The sequence below is a fragment of the Thunnus albacares genome, chromosome 15, assembly GCF_914725855.1.
Source record: "Thunnus albacares chromosome 15, fThuAlb1.1, whole genome shotgun sequence".
Taxonomy (NCBI): Eukaryota; Metazoa; Chordata; class Actinopteri; order Scombriformes; family Scombridae; genus Thunnus; species Thunnus albacares.
Window position 1 is genome coordinate 2,179,520 of NC_058120.1, and position 20,878 is coordinate 2,200,397.

At 40.9% G+C, this 20,878-nt stretch overlaps 1 protein-coding gene across 3 annotated transcripts in view; it reads left to right on the top strand.

Moving 5' to 3' along the window:
- gabrr2a (gamma-aminobutyric acid type A receptor subunit rho2a) overlaps window positions 1-20,055 on the top strand; it is a 66,771-nt gene extending 46,716 nt beyond the window's left edge. Inside the window, exons 7-9 of one of the 3 annotated variants that reach the window (XM_044375631.1) lie at window positions 4,345-4,497; window positions 9,800-10,008; window positions 10,126-10,655. In XM_044375631.1, the coding sequence (XP_044231566.1) occupies window positions 4,345-4,497; window positions 9,800-10,008; window positions 10,126-10,206 (443 nt within the window). In that variant the 3' untranslated portion in view covers window positions 10,207-10,655. Of the gene's footprint in view, window positions 1-4,344; window positions 4,498-9,799; window positions 10,009-10,125; window positions 10,656-17,118; window positions 17,214-19,430 lie in introns of those variants that run through there. The other 2 variants (XM_044375630.1, XR_006407475.1) reach the window with 2 other exon arrangements.
- The last annotated feature ends 823 nt before the right edge of the window (window positions 20,056-20,878 follow it).

Below are 20,878 nucleotides of genomic sequence, written 5' to 3' on the forward strand. Positions count from 1 at the left end.
CCCATCTACAGACACCCAAAAGAACAATCAAAAAGGTTGTATATGTAAATTAGATCATAACAATACATAAAGTCAAGAGTTACTGACAAGGTTTTAAGCAGGTGTTTTCTAAGGATTTGTGGCCTTTCTTTAAGCCCTAAAAACAGTCATAAAAACTGACCCTATGTTTTTCCATAGACTGTATAAAAATATGGACGTAGTCACCGTGACGTCACTCGTTGGTTTCTGAAGAGCGGTTTTGAAGCTCAAAGTGAGCGGCTACAGCCGTCGCCATCTTGGCAGCGCATGACGCTGCCTAACTCCCAGCCAATCAAAAATGGGCAAAGAGGCGGGCTGAATGGCTGAAACAAGCCACCTAGCAGCTGGAGGATCTGTCACTCAAAGCAGCCATGTCCTTCATTATGCAGAACTTTACGGCTTAATAAAATTTAAACAGGCGAGTTATAAAAAAATTCACCCCATGTACAGTTGTCATGAAAGAGGAAATTAGCTACAGAGACCAAAACCGTTTTTTGTACCAGGCTGTAAACATGTTTATATCTGCTGTAAAGTTGGGCATTTTAACATGGGGGTCTATGGGGATTGACTCGCTTTTGGAGCCTCAAGTGGCCGTTCAAGGAACTGCAGTTTTTGGCACTTTCACATTGGCTTCATTTTACAGCCCCAGAGGTTGTAAAATGTTTTTTTCACCAGAATCAGGCTTTTAAACAGGATTTACACCTAATGTTGAAAATATACAGAAAATATAACTGAACAGTTAACTCACATAGAAAAGTAGCTGTTGGCTGTTTTGGAGATGTGTGGGGGGACCTCAGTATTTCTAAATTACTGGCTCCAGTCCAAAAATTCAGCAGCTTTTTTTCACAAAACTTTGTTTCTTCATCTCACATGCTTGTGTTCCAGACTTTTCAGGCTCACAGCAGGTCCTGTCCAGTGCAGCAGCCAATGAAATACGGTGAATAGGTCGGCCTGTAAACAGATTTTCTTAAAGTCTGTTTATAGCAATAATCTTGTCAAAAGAGTTTAAAAGTTTTAAAACTATCAAATAACTCCAAGAGGCCTTTTTAATGAAACCACTGATCTTCTTGTTCGGCTGACAACGTTGGGATATCTCACTAATATTCCCTCACATATAACCATCCTCTTGTGTGATGAATATACACTTACTGTTCCAAAAGTGTCTTCTCTTCAACTAATATTCCAAGCTCTGAAGTAGAAAACACTTTCTTTCATGTGCCTTACAGAGTCAGCATCAGATGTTATTTATGCAAATCAGATGAACTGTGTCTGGGTTTATTCAAACTAGTGCAGTGCCCGTTCAAAATGTGCCTGTTGGGAACGGGCTGATTGCTTGTCCTCCAGCCGTTACTTCAATGCATAGAAAAATCAATGCAGTTGATGTGAAGTGTTGATGAGCATAAACATGAAAGAAACTAACACTCTATTATACACAGATGTTATAAATAATATGTACTCTAATAGTAAATACATTTTCTTATTTTAAGTAAAATAAGGGCTGCATTTAAAAATCAAATAATGTGCATCCTAAAATATAGTAAATCGATCATATTGGGCTCTTACATCGTTCCTATTTTCTGTGCCTTCAGTTTGGATTTGAGTGGGTATGTTTGCCCCAAAGATTTGTGCTTTGTCTGTAGTGGCGCTTCACAATCTCTATGGTCTCGGAAGACAAACTGGTTCTGAACCTGCCTGTGGAAGTATTTGCTCTGTTTTTCATGCGTAACTACAGTCATTATGTATTGGGCTTCTACAACGCGGGTCACCTACGCTCAACAATGTACTTGAACGCCTCCTGTGTAGTCACTCGCTGCTGCTGATCTGCTAAACGTGCTGCTAACGCTACGCTTTCTGTCTAGACTTTTCTCTGACTCGTGTCACACCTCGTCTCTGCTCTCTCTGACATGCTGGAGTCAGTTAGCAACCCTTAAGCTCTGCCCTGCCCCTTCACTGAACAGAGTGGCACTGGTTTATTAAAAGTTTATTAATATTAAACACATTGCGTGTCCAAATTGTACCAAATTCAACACTGCACTCCCTTTGTTCCCCAGCAATACAGCCGCCAGGTGTAGAGTCAATCAGATGAACAGTTCAAGAGATGCGTGAAGGACATACAGACATACTGACAGAGATTCCTTCCTTAAGTAGATAGATTCTCTGCCAAATTGAAAAATTGCAGTGATGCAAAACTTTGCGCAGTTAAATATCCTGCTAAGATCAGTAAAACCAGTTCCTGGGCCACCAGCTGGGCTTTACACTTTTAGTGCCCTATCTTACACCCGGTGCAAAGCAGCACCAAGAACGACACAAGTGTCTTTGCTAGTTTAAGACCGACACCGTTGTCATTTTCCAATCCAGCACCCATATTGTTTAAATAGTAAATGCATTTGTGCCCATCTGAGCGCCCATGGGCATTTTGGTCTGAATGAGGTGTGGTCAGGCACATTGTTGGCACATTGCTATCTTGAGGCAGCGACTGACCAACATAAACCTAGTCTGAAGTCAGTGGAGCAGTGTTTCACTCTTATTTTAAGGGCACATTATCAAGACAATAATATGCACCTACATAGACGGGCACACAACACACGTACACTCTGCTTGTTACACACACACACAGACGCACAGCAGCGCACAAACATGCAAAAGATTACAAATAAAAGGATTACAATGTGAAAGATTATTATTGTGTACATTAACATATTTTAAAAAGTACATGTCATAATGGTCAGTCCTAATATTTATCAGAATTAACTAATCGCAGTAATGATGGATGAAATGGTCTAATTATTTGACCGAATCATGACAATACATGTAGGTATTTAAACAGACCCGTCAGGTTGATGGTGTCTGTCAAGACCCAGCAAACAGATCTCAACAAGGGATCAGACACAGATTAATTTTCCTGCTGCATCAATACATGAAGACATGAGGAACACATGAGGAAATAAATGAGGTGAAAACAATGATTCAACTAAAGAAGGAAATAAATCTGCACAGCTGCAGATTAGTTGCTGCCAGCAGCAGGATCAGAACCTTGGAGAGCTGATCAAGACCTGATAAGTGTGTTGATGATTCTTTACATGATTAAAATTAATGACTTAATATTTAACAAATATTCATTAACATGTTTGAGAGTACAGTGATCAGGTTTCCATACTTTCAGCAACTAAAACCCTGCTGATTTGACCTGTTACTCCATGACTGAACAAAATGATTTTAAAGAAACCAAAGCTTTAATTAAAAAAAATAAACCTTTTCAAAAAACAAACAAAAATAAATTTGCAACAAATGAATGAACAGGATCTTAAAGTGGTGGTCTGGGGCCACAGGAGGGTCCAGGAGCAGCAGTGTGCGTGTTATGGATCGTGCACTTTCATTTTGTGCACAAGCAGATTGTTTCCTCTGCAGAGAAGTGCTCCTTCTTTCTACTTGAACAATGCACCATTACAATAGCAACCCACCAAGGTGCAAATGCACCTGGCTTTTAAAGGGAATGGGAGATGACACTCTGATTGGTTTATTGCATGTTGCACCCAAAACATACCCATGATTAATTAGGAGACTAAGTACAACCCCTTTGAACCATGCGTCTGGCGCAATTTCATTATCAGTTCAGTTACTACACAGAAATACTGTAATTATCCTATGACTATCCTAATTATGTAATAAAACATAATAAAGATTGTATTACCAGGGATTTAAACAGAAATGACACATGTAATTTATGCCATGATGCAAAGTAAGCAGGTAAATATTTTTATTTCAATAAAAGCATTTAGCAGGAAATATGATAGAGGTGGGATGGCAACAAAACAACTTTTAAAAAAGGATAAAAACTAAACAACATCAAGCTAAAGAGAAGGAACATCAGTCAGGAATAGTCAGGGGATTTAAGTGAGTCACTTGAATGAGATGATCTAATTATGAGATAAACTTAGTTTTCCAAAGTTTAGGGGCAAAGACAGCAAATGAATGGAGCTCCATGACACTTTAAATACATGTATGAACACAGCAATGCAGAAGTGCACTGTGGGGCTTCACCATGGAGTGCCTGATAGGTAAAAAAACAACAACACTGGAGACATGCACTTCCTGCTGCAGCATGTTGAACCACTCAGCTGAGGCAGGAGTAGAATGAATGACAGTAGGCAGAAGACACAAAAACATGGATTCATCTCATTCATTCATGTCTAATCTTAGAATCATTTCTTCATTGAAATATGAAATTGTTAATAACCTCATCTCTTAAATGTATGAAATGAAAGCTCATGTCAAATCCTGACAACGTTCCTGCATTGTTGAGCTGTTCTCTCTCTGTGTTTGCAGGCTGGTACAATCGCCTGTACATCAACTTCACGCTGCGACGCCACATCTTCTTCTTCTTGCTGCAGACGTACTTCCCTGCCACGCTCATGGTGATGCTTTCCTGGGTGTCGTTCTGGATCGACCGCCGGGCTGTGCCGGCCAGAGTTTCCCTGGGTAAAAAAAAAAAAGAAAAAAAAAATCTTGTCAAATGTCCTTTGAAGAAATTGTGCATGCCTGAGGTAAATCTGTCTGTGTGAAATGATGAAAGCTGGCTGTGACATGGCTCCACCAATTGGGAACACACACATGCATGTGTGAACACACAAACCTCCCACGCACCACCACTCTCACTTTTCTTTTGAATTATTTTCTGTATAGGGACTGTTGCTGTACTTGTCATATAGGCATCTGTTTCCCCCTCACTGAGATCTGCTCACGGCTCATTTCATTGCTCTTATTAAATTCAGCTGTTAGGATGGGATGTTTTTACAAGATCCTTTGAGATTTTTCTATCTTTTGTTTGCTTTTTTCTCTTCTCTTTTGTACATTTTATCATACAGTACCAGTCAAAGGTTTGCTCACACCTTCCCACTCACTTGAATGAGAAACTATGTCCAAATGTTTGACTGGTACTGTATATTTACACAGTACACAAAGTAAAGCCTTGGTAACAGCTTGTAGTCCCCCTCCACTCAAAATGGGTTTTGCTTCTTGTTGGTTGACTGTGATGTTTGACCTTCACTGTGCAGAATGGTGTATGTGCAGAGTTTGTTTTCACCTTTATCTACTGGAGAGGGAAAGTTTCTCTGTGCTCACCTTAAAGATAGCTCTCAAATCTGTCTTAAAACAGCAGTCAGGTGTCCATATGAAGAGTGAAAGAGGTTTTCCTCACTGTAATCATTCCTCCTGTTCATACTGGATATTAAAAGATCCTTCACATTTACAGTCTTTTTAGCATCAAATTCCCTCTTTGTGTTTCCTCAGACAGTGTTTCCCTGTTGAACTGCAGTGGAAGTATAGTAACAACAAGACTAGGTCAAAACCTAGTATATAGCTGAGCCATGTATGCTCAATGTGTGAAACTGTGGCCAGTTTGTTACAGGGATAGTCAGTGGTAGTGTCTATAATTGTCTGTAGTGGTTTCAATATTTGTTGTAAATGTGTACTGAAGTAGTATAGCACATGACATGGTTAAGCTACGTTTGAGTAAAATAAAAGTTATAAATGCAGCTGCAAGAACAATACTTTCCACTTATACCTTGAGATATTTGATTTGAAAGAGAACTGATTTTAATTGCAATTATAACTATTGTAATCATCTGTTAACTCCCCTTGCTCTTTCATCTGTTTCACTCTGTGGGTGTCTCTCATTTTTTCACTCTGCATTGAGTGTTTTGTCAGGGTGATGGTTATCTGGGGTGCTTCAACTGTGTGCTCTCAGTCATGCCTCTATGCACCTTTTTCTGCCTCTTTCGCGGTCGATAATCATGGAGGCTGCAGTGGAAATTATAAATGAAAGTTCTGACAGCATTTTGGGTGCAAATTCAGGAGGCTTACCCCCCCCCCCCCCCCCCCCCCCCCCCCCCCGTTACCACAGTTACAGTCAAATCAAGCGCACCTGCAAAGCAGCAACCCCACACTAACCTGATATAACCTGATATGAGTCGCAGGTTTTACTCACAACGATGCTGTTGTTCATCGTTTGTGATGTGAAGACGTCAGAGGAATAAAAAGTTTGCGTCCTGGTATTAGTTCAGTTATAAAATCCAAACACACTGCAGAGCGTCTCTCCTGCTGGCTGCTGACAGCGCTGTCAGCTGGAGAGAGTGGATCACACTGGACGGTAGAGGAGGGGATGCAGAGACGCTGGTACACGTCTGTTTAAACAGGAGTTTAACTGACTTCACTACATTTAACACTGCAGCTGAGTGTCAGAACTCGGAGCAGAGGCTTAGTCACTCTGAATCACTGCTGCCCTCCACTTCCATCATCTCACGCCAATTCATTTTGAAAGCGCTGATGGGGAAACTCCAACATGGCTGGCTGACCAATGGTGTAATTTCATCACTCACTCAGTCACTTACTCATGGACAACTGTGGTTATAGGGCTGACCCTGCTGTTGCAGTCCAGCCAAAAAGAGGGACTTTGGCACTAAAAAGACTGTAATGTTGACAATTGATGTGACTCATTTGGATGCTGAAGCTTCATATTAGCTTCAGATAAACTTTTAAATCCATTTTTGCACAGAAGGAGGACTGTGGATTTTGTCCTCCATCACTTCCATTGTAAGGTCATTATGAAGGGATCTTCTAATGGTCAGTATGAACAGGAGGAATGATTACAGCAAGAAAAATATGTTCATTTGGGCTCCTGACTGTTGTTTTAAGACAGACTGTGAACCTGTCCTTTAAGGAAAGCTCCACAGCTTTTATTGTGTGTGTTTACATGCTTTTAGCTCCCTGCAGTGACCTCATTTCTTACATATCATATAAACAAAACCAAAAACAGTATAGAAACCTGATTTCCCCTGCTAGATTTCTCTTGGAGAAAGCAGATTTCTTGGCCGTGTAGATGTGTTTCTAATCCTTTTTGCATGTACACAATATATGATTCAGACAGGGATTGACAGCGTCACTGTTAAAGCAGAGCAGCGGGATAAGAGAGGAGATCATTACACATAAGGATGCATTGTTGTATTCAAAGTAATTTCATTTAAAGTGAAACTATCACTAAGTAATCTCTAATCAGGCGAATTAAAAAACATAGAATTGCCTGTGTTAAAATAAAAACACCCAGTTTTGGCAGAGAAAAATATTTTTTCTTCTTACGGTCAGGCTGCCATTTATTTCAGCCCTTTCTAAAATACATATTATTCTTTGAAATCACTGTATTTAGAGAAGCAGCCCAGTCAATAATTTATAATGAACAGCTTCAAATTCCAATATAGTGTTAGTTTATAGAAACACTTCAGCAGCGGAAAATCAGTTGCTCTCTTGTTCCTCTTTCATGTTCATGTCTCCAGTGCACACACACACTGTCACTGACTGGTGTGGGCAATAGAATAAGATAAAAATGTGTATGGAGTTCTGTTGCCAAGAATTTCTGTCTGTGAAGTTACAACCTCAGTAGAAAAAAGGACTGGAGCACACTGATCTGCAGCCTTTAAAGTCTGCTGATATTCTATATTTTTCATCTTGTCAACAAATCTCATGTTTGGAGCCAAACCAACAATGAACTGATCTAACAAGTATTGTGTGTGTGTGTGTGTGTATATCAATGCCTGATATATCTTATTATCTGTGTTGTTGTTTCTGTTGTTGTCCAAAAAACACATGGAGCCACACAGTTGCACTGGTTTATCCAAATAACTAAAAAAGTACAGTAACCAGCTGTTTTTAAATTAGTGAAATTAATATATCTTTATTTATATAGCACTTTTCAAAACAGAGTTACAAAGTTCTCCACATAAAAACACAACACTAACAGAATAAAAGTACTAAAAGAGCAACATAAAAATTAAAATAGTAAAACCCATAAAAAAGTTTTGTGCTTAGATTTAAAGAAGCTACTGACTCAGCCCGCCTTATTTCCTCAGACAGGGTGTTCTAGAGCCTCAGCGCTCTGTCCCCCTTGTCTTCAGCCGAGAATCTGGAACAGATTGAAGTGCAAGCGGGGTCGTACAGGGATGAAAGATCTGAGATCTGTTGAGGAGTCAGACCATTTAGTGCCTTGTAAGTAATTAAAAGAACCTTGGAAATCAGTGTAAAGAGGCTAAAACTGTTCAAACCTGTTTACTCTGGTTAAAAGTCTGGCAGCTCAGTCAATTTCAGATGAACTGCAAATGACTAAAATCATTAAACTACTGTAGATTAATAAATTACTGAACCTTTTGTAAAAAAAAAAAAAAAAAAAAAAACGAACAGAAAAAAATTATACGAAACATTTGCTGTCAATAAAGATCTATGTGTCATATACATGTTAGAGTAGTCAGAGAGTATTGAGAGATGGACTAATATATTGTCAGTGTTGACTATAAGATAGAAAATTGTCAGCTTTTTCCTTTAACAAAACTCTTCATGGTTTACTGTGAATGTTATACCAATCTTAAATATTAAATCCATATTTATAAAATGTAAAATAACATCCAGATTTGTGTACAGTTTTGTAGTTAATACACAATATTCACTTGTAATCACTGCGTTCAGAGATGCAACCACACCCAACACTCCATCCTCATGTAATATCAGTTTATAGAAACACTTAAGGGCAACACACACTGGTGGCATATGACACATGTCAAAACACCTATTGTTAGTAGTGTAAGCTGACACACTGGCAGCACCTCGACATGGTGGGACTTGACGCATGTTTATGTGTCAAGATACACCATTTCTTATTTACCAGTGTCAACACGTGTCAACTCTGCAGAAAAGCAGCCATTGGATCAATATCCACTCCTCAGGTTGGCACCTCCCAGCTACCGTACTTTAACTACTACCTCTAGCAGTTTCTGGTGTATGAAAGGTCAGTAAAACTTGGGAATATGAGTGTTAAAGTTCATTCTTAACCTTGGACAAAGTTTGACAAAATAATAACTTAAGGTCCACTTACTAGCTTTTTCAACTACTTGATATCACTTCATCGGAGTTCCACATGTGATAACAACTGAGCGCACTCTGCCGAGGAAGACTGTGAGATATGGATGAAAGCTCTGGAAAAAAAGCTTGTATGTTTATTCTCTCAAAACCTGGACTAAATTTGATGATGAAAGTTGAGTCCTTACCCTGGAAACAGTATTTCAGACACAATTTCACCACAAGGTCCATTTACAGTAGTAGCTGTTCCGGAGCCTTCAGTCATATCACACAATCTTCTTCAGCAGATGGAGTTGCCAAGTTGTCATGGAATTGTGGGTAAGAAATCTTGGAGGGAGGAAGAAGTCCTTAAAGGAAAGTTTATACATCTACAATTCCATCACAACTCACCAATTTCATCTGCTGATAAAGATCATGTGATATGAATGTTGTGAGAGTTTTCTGTCACCTGAGCTAGATTTGGTGGCAAAATGAAAGTTTTAATATGACTGGCATATAACTGTTGTTTGACCAGCATTTCAATCATCACATTTCAAGATGCAGAAAATGTAATAAATGACCAGTTGCGCATCATTGAAATGCAAGCAAATTCCACTCAGGTTAAACCTGGATCCCTCCTTTTAAAACTTCAAATCCATCCTGACTGGGAGCTTCACAGGGTTTGTATTTATTACAGGGCTGTTGGATCATATTGCATCAGTGTTATTGAGTTCACCCCTTTAGCTGTAGCTGTCCAACACTGGTCAGCTGCCTGACTCAGGGTAGTAAGTGACTCCGTCATACAGCTGAAAGTAAAAATAACAAGCACAATACCAGCTGGTACAACAGCCTGTGCTTTTCAAATGTGAGTTAACTAGAATGTTCTGCATCTTGTGTCTAGGCATCACCACAGTGCTGACCATGTCCACCATCATCACTGGTGTGAATGCATCCATGCCCCGGGTGTCCTACATCAAGGCAGTGGACATTTACCTCTGGGTCAGCTTCGTCTTTGTCTTCTTGTCTGTGTTGGAGTACGCTGCTGTCAACTACCTGTCCACCGTCCAGGACCGTCGGGAGCGCAAGATGAGAGAGCGGGCAAGATCCCAGGTAATCACTGTGCAGCTTTGTTTCTAAAGCATGTTGTTTGGTGCTGTGAGAGAAACTCTAAATTACCATGCAATATTATTAAAAAGAGGCGTCTCTCTCTCTCTACTCATGAGCCAGAAAAGTCGATCCAGAAGGTCCACTCTCACTGCAATTTTACTTATGTACAAGAGCATCTACTGCAACAGGCTGCCAGGATAAAGGCAAGAAAACAACAGCAGCATCGAAAAAAAAAGAGCTTGTTGGAGAAAGAGTAGTGAATGTTTGTAACCAACTGTTACCTACATGGTTTGAGAAAGTTGGTGAAGTTCATTAGTTTTGTTTGAAACAGTTATCTGTTTGTAAATGACGTATAATTGCCTTTTATTGATGAATTTAAAATTTAAGCAAATTTAAGACAATGATCCAAACTTAACATACCGGTATTTAGTCTCTTAAGAACATGGCAGTGATGTGATCTTGCCAGCTTCCTGTCAGGATCTAGCTATTTGTTTTTTTGTTGTGAAGACAAAACCATCTAGTTTTCTCATAACAGATGTCTGGAATATTGGTGTGACATCCATGCAATCCATTTTTCAAATTTGTTATTATCCACTCTAACTGAAAAATACATTGAATCTAACTTCAAAGTTGCACTAATCAATATTTTTACATTAATAATGGATCAAATTTTTGTGTAATGTGAAAGGTGTCACTTGGAGTGATGAACCAACAGAGAATTATCACCAACTAAAGAGCTGGTGGAGACCAAAACAGAGCTAAAAGAGAGTGACTATTGGACTTACATTCATCAGATGGACACAAATACAACTCCAAATGAATGTTTATGTTGCTCTGTGTCTGCTTGATGTGTAAGTGGGCAAGTGTTTGCTAACACGTTTGCCGTATCAATTTTGTAAAATTATAGTTATGTTAATGTTATGTGTAGCTGGTTCTGTTGCCCTCAAGTTGCCAAGTTACCTTGAAACAAGTTTAATGATCTAATGCAGAGCACTGACCTATGAAATAGTTTCAGTTTTAATCAATCATTCATTTTATTTGTCTGCAATGGGCAATTGGTTGCACATCAGTGGAACAGAAACGTAGAATAAAATGCAAAGCACATTAACACATCATATAAATATAAAGTAGGAATGAGTGAATCATTTGTTTAAACAATTAAAAAATAAGTCAAATTAAGATTAAAAATGTCAAATAATAGATCATTTAATATTCATTGAATAGGTATAGTGTATGTATGTGTTCATTACATATTCCTCACAGAGTTAAGTCGAGAAATGACAGTGGGTATCAAAGAGTTTCTAGATGTATCTGTTCATTTTGGCTCATGGGACCCTAAAAAGGGAATCAGAAGGCAGCATTTGAAACTCTGGATCAAGGATATGGGAACTGTCACACAGAACTGACTCTGCAAACACCACAAACACCAAGACATACAGTAGCACATGCAGTGTTTTTGTTGTAGTACACAATTGACTGCTGCATAGGGTCATATCAAAGCAAAGTCTGTAGTTAGTTGCTTTGAATGTCAATTGAAAAAGTAGGCATAACTAGTTCAGTAATATTATCTGCTAAATTATGTCTTTAGCCTCACTTGTGTCATAACATTTCTTGTGGAATCCAAATTGTTAACAAAAAAAACAAATAAAATTCCTATGTTAAACACAAACACCTACTCTTCAACTCAAAGTACTTTCCAGCTGTTTTGCAAAGCAAAGATGTTCCTCAAAGGGAAAACCAAGGTTTTTGGAAATCTGGAGACAATGTATTCAGTCTCCTTATGGTGTAAATTTAAAGTGGCTATAATCAATATTTTTTATAATAACAATGTATCAAATGACAGTATGTAATGTCAGAGGTGTCACTTGTAGTGATGAACCTAGAGATAATTATCAGTGACTCTGCAGCTCCGCTCAGCCTCACACAGCTTTATAGCAAGTTTCAGCTCATTGTTTAGCTGTCCAGCTTTGGAAAGAAAACAAACTGTACAAATGGTTACTGTTGTACTGTAGTGATGTTTGGCAGGACAGGGCCCTCTCTGGAGTGCTGTCAAACCACTGATGCTGTCTAAGGTGATTAATGAGATCACAGGAGGAGGCTGTGGTGATGGTGGAAGAATAAAGTAGACCCAGCAGGCATCAGCAGCATGTGAGAGCCAGGGGGAGTCAGTGTGGGAGGTAGGCATCAGTGTTCAGCATGTAGAAAGAGTGGACAGGTTCAATAGCCTCTCTTCATAAAGTTTACACCATTGTTCCACAGTTGTATTTTGCAGTACACTTTATGCTGATTTGTACAGATTTGATGATATAACAAACCAACATCTATAGCAAGAAGACAGACTAGCAGTTGACAACATAATGACTACTTTTTAGAGCTTGTGCTTCTCAGATTGCAGGTCAAGAATCCAGAGTTTTACATCCTTTTTTCCTAAATCAATTTGCTTTGTAACAATTGTACTAATAATAATCCATTTAATTTGTACCGCACTTGTCATTCGTAGTGAATCTCAAAGTGTTACAGCATTGAAAACATAGAACACACAACATAAAGAAAATAATAAGAGTAAAGATGAAAAAGCCTTTCTGAATAGAAAGTTTTAAGCCATTTTTTAAAGAGTCTAGGGTCTGTGCTGCCCTCAGTTGGTTAGGAAAGCTGTTCCACAAGCACGGTGCAGCAGAGCAGAAGGCTCAATCCCCCATGGTGCAGAGCTTAGTCCTGGGGGCCAGAGGAGCAAGCTGTTGGCAGATCTGAGGGTGTGGGTGGAGGTTTGTGGTGTGATCAGTTCCTGTAGGAAGGGAGGCGCATGTCTGTTAATGGATTTGTATGTGAGTAGTAGGACTTTGTAGCCGACCCTGAGGGAGACAGGGAGCTAGTGCAATGAAAATATATATATTTGTGTTTTCACATTCTCATCAGGATCCTGGCAGTGCTGTTCTGAATGTACTGGAGCTTCTGGATGCTTCTGGGAGAGATTGACAGTTTGGGTGATCAGGAGGCTGAGAATGGGGATGTATGATTTGAGAAAAGCTGTGGGAATGGGGTCCAGGGCACAAGTACAGGGTTTCATCTTCCTGAGGATATGCTCAATGTGGCTCTGCCTAACGCCAGTAAAATGGAGTAGACAGTGAGCTCCCAGACAGAGGGCTGATGACAGGAGGAGGCAGAGAGGAAGAGCTGGACATCAGAGAGTGAATGTTGTTGACTTGGCTCTGAGCTGTTACATCACTCTTCTGTAGCCCCAATTGGGCAACCTGATTGTGGCTTCAGGAGATGATTCATGGTGGAAAAAAGATGCTTAGGGTTGCCAGGATTGTTATTAATTAGATTGGAGTAGAACTGTGACCAAGCATCTTTAAAGGACCTTGAGTAAGTCCTTTGATGTTCATGGAAGGCCAGTTTATGGACAGTGAGCCCAGAGCGTCTGAAGCGTCGTTCCAGGACACGTCCAGCTGTTTTTGTTTTCCACAGTTTGTGAGTGAACCAGGGAGCAGAGCATGAAAAATTGACTTCACGGGTCTTGAGAGGGGCATGAAGATCAAAGACACTGCTCAGAGATGTATTGTAGCTGGGCAGGTAATGTGCTAGAGGTCCATAGTCATGATGGTTGGGTCAATGCTTTTCCAGTTCCAGAAAAGCATCTGACACTTAGGTTTAGTAGGGGGGTGACAGGAATGTCAAATCATTGGAGACCACCTTGTGGTCAGACACACCTAGATCATAGACCTATTATTGATGGGGGCGAAGTCAGCAATGACCAGGTCAAGTGTGTGCCTCCTGGTGTCAATAGGGACATCAACATGCTACTTCATGCCAAGACAGTCAATCAGACTCAGGAACTAAACTGCAAAATAACAGGAGGGGTTGTTGACATGTATATTCATATCACCAACAATGTCAATGTTGGTTTACATGGAGCAGAGTGAGGTGATGAGGTTGTACATCTCAGGGAAGAAAGATGAGTTTGGTTTGGGGGGGCAGTAGACAAGAAGCACTGTCATGGAGTATGGAGAGCCACCACCACGGCCAGAGCTGCAGGCTTTTCTATGTAACTATAGCAGGAGGGCAGGCCTCATTAAGCACATAGTACAACCAGGGGACCCTGGTTTATGCCAGGTTTCAGTTAGGCACATGAAATCAAGTCCCTTGTCCAAGATGTGGTCATGTATGAGGACGGATTTATCAGTGAGAGACTGTGTATTAAATAGTTCCATGGTGACATTAGACAGAGCTGGGAATGGAAGTCTCTCCAAACTCTGCAGTACATTCAATATTTTGCCTCTTCACATCACATCTCAGAAGAATCACAAACATAAGGTGGTTTAGGCCAGTGGTTCTCAAATCGGGGTCCCCGGACCCTCTGGGGATCTATCTATTAATAAATCTATTAATAATTGATAAATCTGTACTGTCTCATAAAACTGGAATTTATACACGTAAACACCCCTTGCACCATACTGCGCAACAAAACAAACATTGTTGTACTTACTCCCCCTAGCTAGCTTTGAGCAAATGGAAATTCTGATATGTTGTGACACATCACATCAGTATTGCTATGACTGCTGTTGTAAAGAAAATATGAGAAAATATGATGATAGCTATATTGAGTTTGGCTTTATTGAGAGCAGTGACGGAAAACCACAATGTGTGATCTGTCTTCGGTTGCCAGCAAACAAAGCCATGAAGCCAGTCAAGCTAAAGTGCCATCTGACAATGCAACACCCGGAGCCAGCATGCCAGTAAACACACCCACACACAACCAACTACACCCCATTCTATCACCTCCCTCCTGACTCCCCACCGGCACTGACAGACTGTGAAGAGGATGTGTGTCAACTCTTTCAGAGACAGAATATCAGGAAGGCAACAGGCCCAGGCGGCATGTCACCCTCCTGTCTGAAAGTCTTTGCTGATCAGCTAGGCCCCCTTCACATGGATCTTCAACAGATCACTGGAACTGTGTGAAGTCCCCTCCTGCTTCAAACGCTCCACTATCATCCCGGTCCCCAAGAAACCCTCCCTCACTGGACTAAATAACTTCAGGCCCATTGCCCAGATGTCTGTGGTCATGAAGTCCTTTGAGAGACTGGTGTTGACCCACCCGAAGGACATCACAGCCCCCCTACTGGACCCTCTGCAGATTGTCTACAGGGCAAACAGGTCAGTGGATGAGGCAGTCAACATGGGATTGCACTACATCCTGCAACACCTCGACTCCCCAGGGACATACGCAAGGATCCCGTTCAGGGATTTCAGCTCAGCATTCAACTCCATGATCTCAGAAGTCCTCCTCACCAAACTCACCCAGCTCACTGTGCCCACCTCCACCTGTCAGTGGATCACAAACTTCCTGACAGGCAGGAAGCAGCAGGTGAGGCTGGGGGAGAGTCGGCGCTGGCATCCCTTAGGGATGTGTGCTCTCACAACTGCTGTTCTCACTCTACACTAATGACTACACCTCAGGAGACCCCGAGATGAGTCTACAAACAGACCGGAGGTCAATCACCTGTGGTGCAGTCACAACAACCTGGAGCTGAACACGCTCAAAACTGTGGAGATGACAGTGGAGGAAGAGGAGGAGCCCCCATCATGATGGGGCGGCTGTGGTTTAGGAGGTAGAGCAGGTAGTCCACTAATCGGAAGATCAGTGGTTCAATTCCTGGCCCCTCCAGTCCACATGTTGAAGTGTCCTTGGGCAAGATACTGAACCCCAAATTGCTCCTGATGGCTATGCCATCAGTGTGTGAATGTGTGTGAATGATTAGTTCCTACTGATGCGCATGTTGGCACCTTGCATGGCAGCCTCTGCCATCAGCGTATGAATGTATGTGTGAATGGGTGAATGTGGTTTGTAGTGTAAAAGCACTTTGAGTGGTTAGAAGACTAGAAAGGTGCTATATAAGTGCGGTCCATTTACCATTTACCATCACTGCTCCCCCTCACCATACTCAACAGCACTGTGTCAGCTGTGGAATCCTCCAGGTTTCTGGGATCTACAATCTCCCAGGACCTGAAATGGGAGTCCAACATCAACACAGTCATCAAAAAGGCCCAGCAGAGGATGTACTTCCTGCTCCAGCTCAGGAAGTACAACCTGCCTCAGGAGCTGAGGAGCTGATCTAGTTTTATACTGTGGTCATTCTGTTCTCTGCACATCCATCACTGTCTGGTTGGGATTGGCCACCAAACAGGACAGGAACAGACTACAATGGACAGTCAGGTGTGCAGAAAAGATTATCGGTGCCGACCTGTCCACTATCCAGGACCTGTACACCTCCAGAGTCAGGAAACGGGCAGGGGAAATCACTGCAGACCCCTCACACCCTGGACATAATCTGTTCCAACTTCTCCACTCTGGTAGGTGCTACAGAACACTGTTCACCAAAACCACCAGAAACAGGAACAGTTTCTTCCCCCTCACAGTCACATTTATGAACAGTTATCTTGACTGTGGCACTCTGCGATAACCCTGGAACACAGTACCCACGGTACCTACAAATGCTATATATTTATTTTAGTCTAAAATACAAAATGTGGAATACATTTCATTCACTCGTAACAGACTATATATACTGTACATATCCACCTACTATATGTATATAAAGTAACTGTCACATCTTGCCCGGACTTAAGGTGGTTTTTTTGGTCTTATGTTGTGTTCTGTGGGGTCTCCTGGTTTTGCACGTTTGTTTAGTCCCTCGGTTCATCACTGCATCATTGGTTTGTTGGGTTGTGTGCTTGGGTTTGTGTTTGTGGTTGGTTTTGGATGGGTTAGTGTAGATGGCATTAAGTTTGTTTTCTGGGTTTTTGTTCTGTTTCCCTTGTGTGTTCATGTACTCCTCCACACCTGCCCTGCATTTGGACTCGTTAGCCCTGCCCTGCTGTCTTCCCCACACCTGCCCTGTGTTAGCCTCGTCAGCCCTGCCCCGCTCCCTGTGTGTACTCAGCCAATCAGCTCCCTGTATGTTCATTCCCCTCTCGAGTTCTCCACCCATCTCCCCACCTGCACCTCATCTCCTTGTTAGTTCAGTTTCTTTAAGTTCTGGTTTTCTGTTCAGTCTTTGTTGGATCGTTTTGTGCTGTGCCTTCTGCTAGTTCTGTTCAGCCCTGTGTACCTGTCCGTGACCATCCACTATTAAAAGAGTTTTTCATCATATCTGCATTCCGGCCTCTGTGTTTGGGTCCACTCCTGCATCTCCTGAGCCCTGACAGTAACGTCATTTTTTTTTACCATTTAATGTTTATCTCATCTCTCCTTGCAGTCTTCACTTCTTTGCACTATTTGTATCCTGTTTACAGTTCACAAAAACGGTTTCACCTGTATATAGTCATTCCTTGTGTATATTTCTGAAGATTGTTGTGATGTTATTTTGTACTTGTGTAAGTACACTGAGAGCCACTAAACTGGAGTCAAATTCCTTGTATGTGTAAACATACTGTACTTGGCCAATAAAGATGATTCTGATTCTAAATCCAAAGACTTTTTCCAACAGAAGGGTGAGGGATACACTCGCCAGGAAAAAGTGAACGGTTAACCTTGTAACCATTTCAGAAAAAGCACAGAAGGCTTATTTGGTGGCTCAGCGGATTGTAAAAAGCAAGAATATGCACACAATTGGAGAAGAACTCCACTTCCACATACTTCCAGCTGCGGTCGAATTGTGTGAGGTTATGCCCGGAAGAACATCAGGAGAGGAATTATTCAAACTGCTGAATGTATTCAAGACCGAAGCCAGACTGAGCTGGGAAAAATGTGTGTCTGTGACGGTGAGGATGGGCCACAAGAGTGGAGTTATTGCAAGGATAAAGGCTGTCAACCCGAATGTTGTGGCGATGCGCTATATGCTGCACTGCCAAGCACTTGCATCCAGTGTGATGAAGGCAGAGCTTCACTCTGTTTTGAACACAGTTGTTGCCACAATGAATTTAGTGAAGTAAAGAGCTTTACAGTCACGTCTGTTTGAACAGCTTTGCCTTATGTTTTTAATATTCTGCTTGATTTCTTCAAAAATAACACTGAACTGATGTGAATTGTTGGGGGATTTCAGTATAGGCGTTTGAACTGTTGACTATTAAACATGATGGAAGGTCTGACACTATCAGACCACTGCTGTTTCCACACTCACTGATCCACTGTTTGATGTCTGTACGTTAAGGGAATGAAAAGATGTAATACATTTACTGCACTCTAAACACTCATGAACTGGTTTGTCTGTGTTTATTATTCATTTTTCTTGATCAAAATAATAAAAAATCATGGGAAGAAGCTATTAAATGATTAAAAATCCTATGTGCAGACCCACAACAGCAATGAATTGATCTTACCAACAAGTTTTGTGTGTATCAAAGTCTTGTACTGTATAGCTTCTTCCTCTGTGCCATGCAAATGCACTATTTCTTCCTGTTTGAGTAACCTTTGCTTAAAAACTACAGTGACCAGCTGTTTTAGGAAATTATTGAGACTTAAAGAAAAAAACTATTTGTGAGCTGTTTTTTAAGATTTATGCCTTCAGTTGGAATCAGTGGGCTGACACTTTGTGGGCACAGACAAGGTAGGGAAAGAAAAGTATTGGGAGACTAACTACCGCATTGTTTATGTTAATCAGTTCAATGGATTTGTTGACAATAAGTAAAGTATAGAATATTAACAGCCTTTAAACAAGTCTTTAAACAGTACTGAAAACCAATTCCAGCAGCTCCTTCAAGGGAGCAATAATATTCATTATTAACTATTATGGTGTTGGATAAAATAAACGAAGTGTAGGGGATTTTTCCACTCTTGCACCCTGTGTACACTGCTTACTGATTCCTTCCATTCATTTTGAAGCATTGGTCAAGAGGAAATGTTGACCTAACAGTGATGCTAAATGCTAGGCCAGGTGGTCACCACAGTTACTGTAAAATGGATTATTCTCTAGGGACATCATAGGAAATCAATAAAATTTCATGGCATACTTGCCTGTAGTTGTTGAGAATTCTCACTCTGGTCCTAAGGGTTAGTGCAACCAATAGATCAATAATCACTGCCATCATTAGGCCCCTGTTTTCTATAGAACAGGTTAGGGAGTGAACAATAACACTGGGATCAGTTTTTGAGGTACTTTTCATGGTTCTAAATGAAAGATGATCACTGCCGTTGAATGAGATTACTCTCTAGGGATAATATATATTCAAATCAAACATCATGGCATTCTTGCCTATAGTTGCTGACAATTCTCACTCTGGACCTATGTATTGGAGCAACCTACAGATTAATAACCATTGCCATAATTAGGCCCTACGATTAGCCTACTGAGGACACTTTGATGGTTTTGGAGACTTAGATTTGAAAACTTAAAGCACAGGATGCTTGATAATGTCCCTAAACTTTGGTGTATTCCTTCAAAATTCCAAATGTATCAATGATTATGTTGTATATGTCTTTCCAGTCATTGCCCTGCACCTGTGGCATCTCCCAGACGAGAACCATGACCATGTTGGATGGCACCTACAGTGAGGCCGATACCAACAGCCTGGCTGGCTACACTGAGGAGCCCATGGTGCCAGAGGAGGAGCAGGAAGAGATGCACGAGGTTCCAGAGAAACCTGAACACATGGTGGTCCATCTGTCGGTCAGCAGCGAATCCACCACCACCAAGAAGAAGAAGAGCCTGCGTGCCCTTAACATCATCCAGAACACGCACGCCATTGACAAATACTCCCGGATGATTTTCCCTGGTTCGTACATCTTCTTCAACCTTATCTATTGGTCCGTCTACTGCTGAAAGACACTCCTGAGTCGGGACTGATTAACACAGACAATATGAATGCTGCATCAAAATGGGACACTTCTGGACTAATAATAAGAATGGTGTTGTACTGTGTGTCTGGTGCTGATAGATCTTTAGGTTTAACGCCTTGGACAGTAACAGCCTGAAAAGATGAGTTGTCAGCAAAGTTCAGCATTGAGGCTTTGGTATTGATTGGAACACTCCTTTTCAGATTTTTTTTCCTCATGCAGCAATTTGAATGTTCATTAATGCTGTCTAAACTAAAACAAACACAAAAAAATCATTTGAATAGTGTTTTTAAACTACTGATGCTCATTCTTCTCTCAGTCTTTTGTCAGCTTCATCAACTGTCAACTGCTGTTGAAAAGCTCTTTGTTCTCAGGACTGCTGTCCTTGGAGTTTGTGAGATTCTAGATTTGGCTGAAGAAAAAGTCAATTTTTGTATTTGACTCATAACACTGATAGATGAGGGGAAAGGTACAGTTTGCGTTTGTTCATGCCGTGAGCTACTCGGCTGATGGGTTTCTGTATTTATATTTCATTTGTAACGATCATCAGGTTGAGAATCACCAGGGTTATATGTTTTTCGGGTCCATTCTCTATCAGTCATGAATTATAAATTTCATGATGTAATCCTTATTTTCTCAACATAACTCATATTTTTAAGCCTGTTGTCTCAAAAAATTATATTTCTACTTAATGTTGAGCTATCAACAGGACTAAGGGTTTACAGCCACATTAGCAGCTCTGTGAGGCTGTGCTAATGCCAGCATGCTAACATGCTCATGTAAACATGCTGTTGATGTTTAGCAGGTATAGTGTTTACCATATTAGTTTAGCATGCTAATATTTGCTAAACACAAAGTAACCTAACTAACCTGATGGCACTAGAGGAAAAGTTAAAGGGTCACCAATGATTATGATTCATCCTGTGGAGAACATGAATGTTTGTAACAAAGGTCATTCAATAGTTGTGGGGACAGTACACTCAACTGAGACATTTCACTGAACCAAATCTGTTTGTGGCACTAATTTAAAAGTCAAGGGATTAACAAAATCAGTTGGATTTATCCTCTGGAGACCTTGAATATCTGTACAAATTTTTC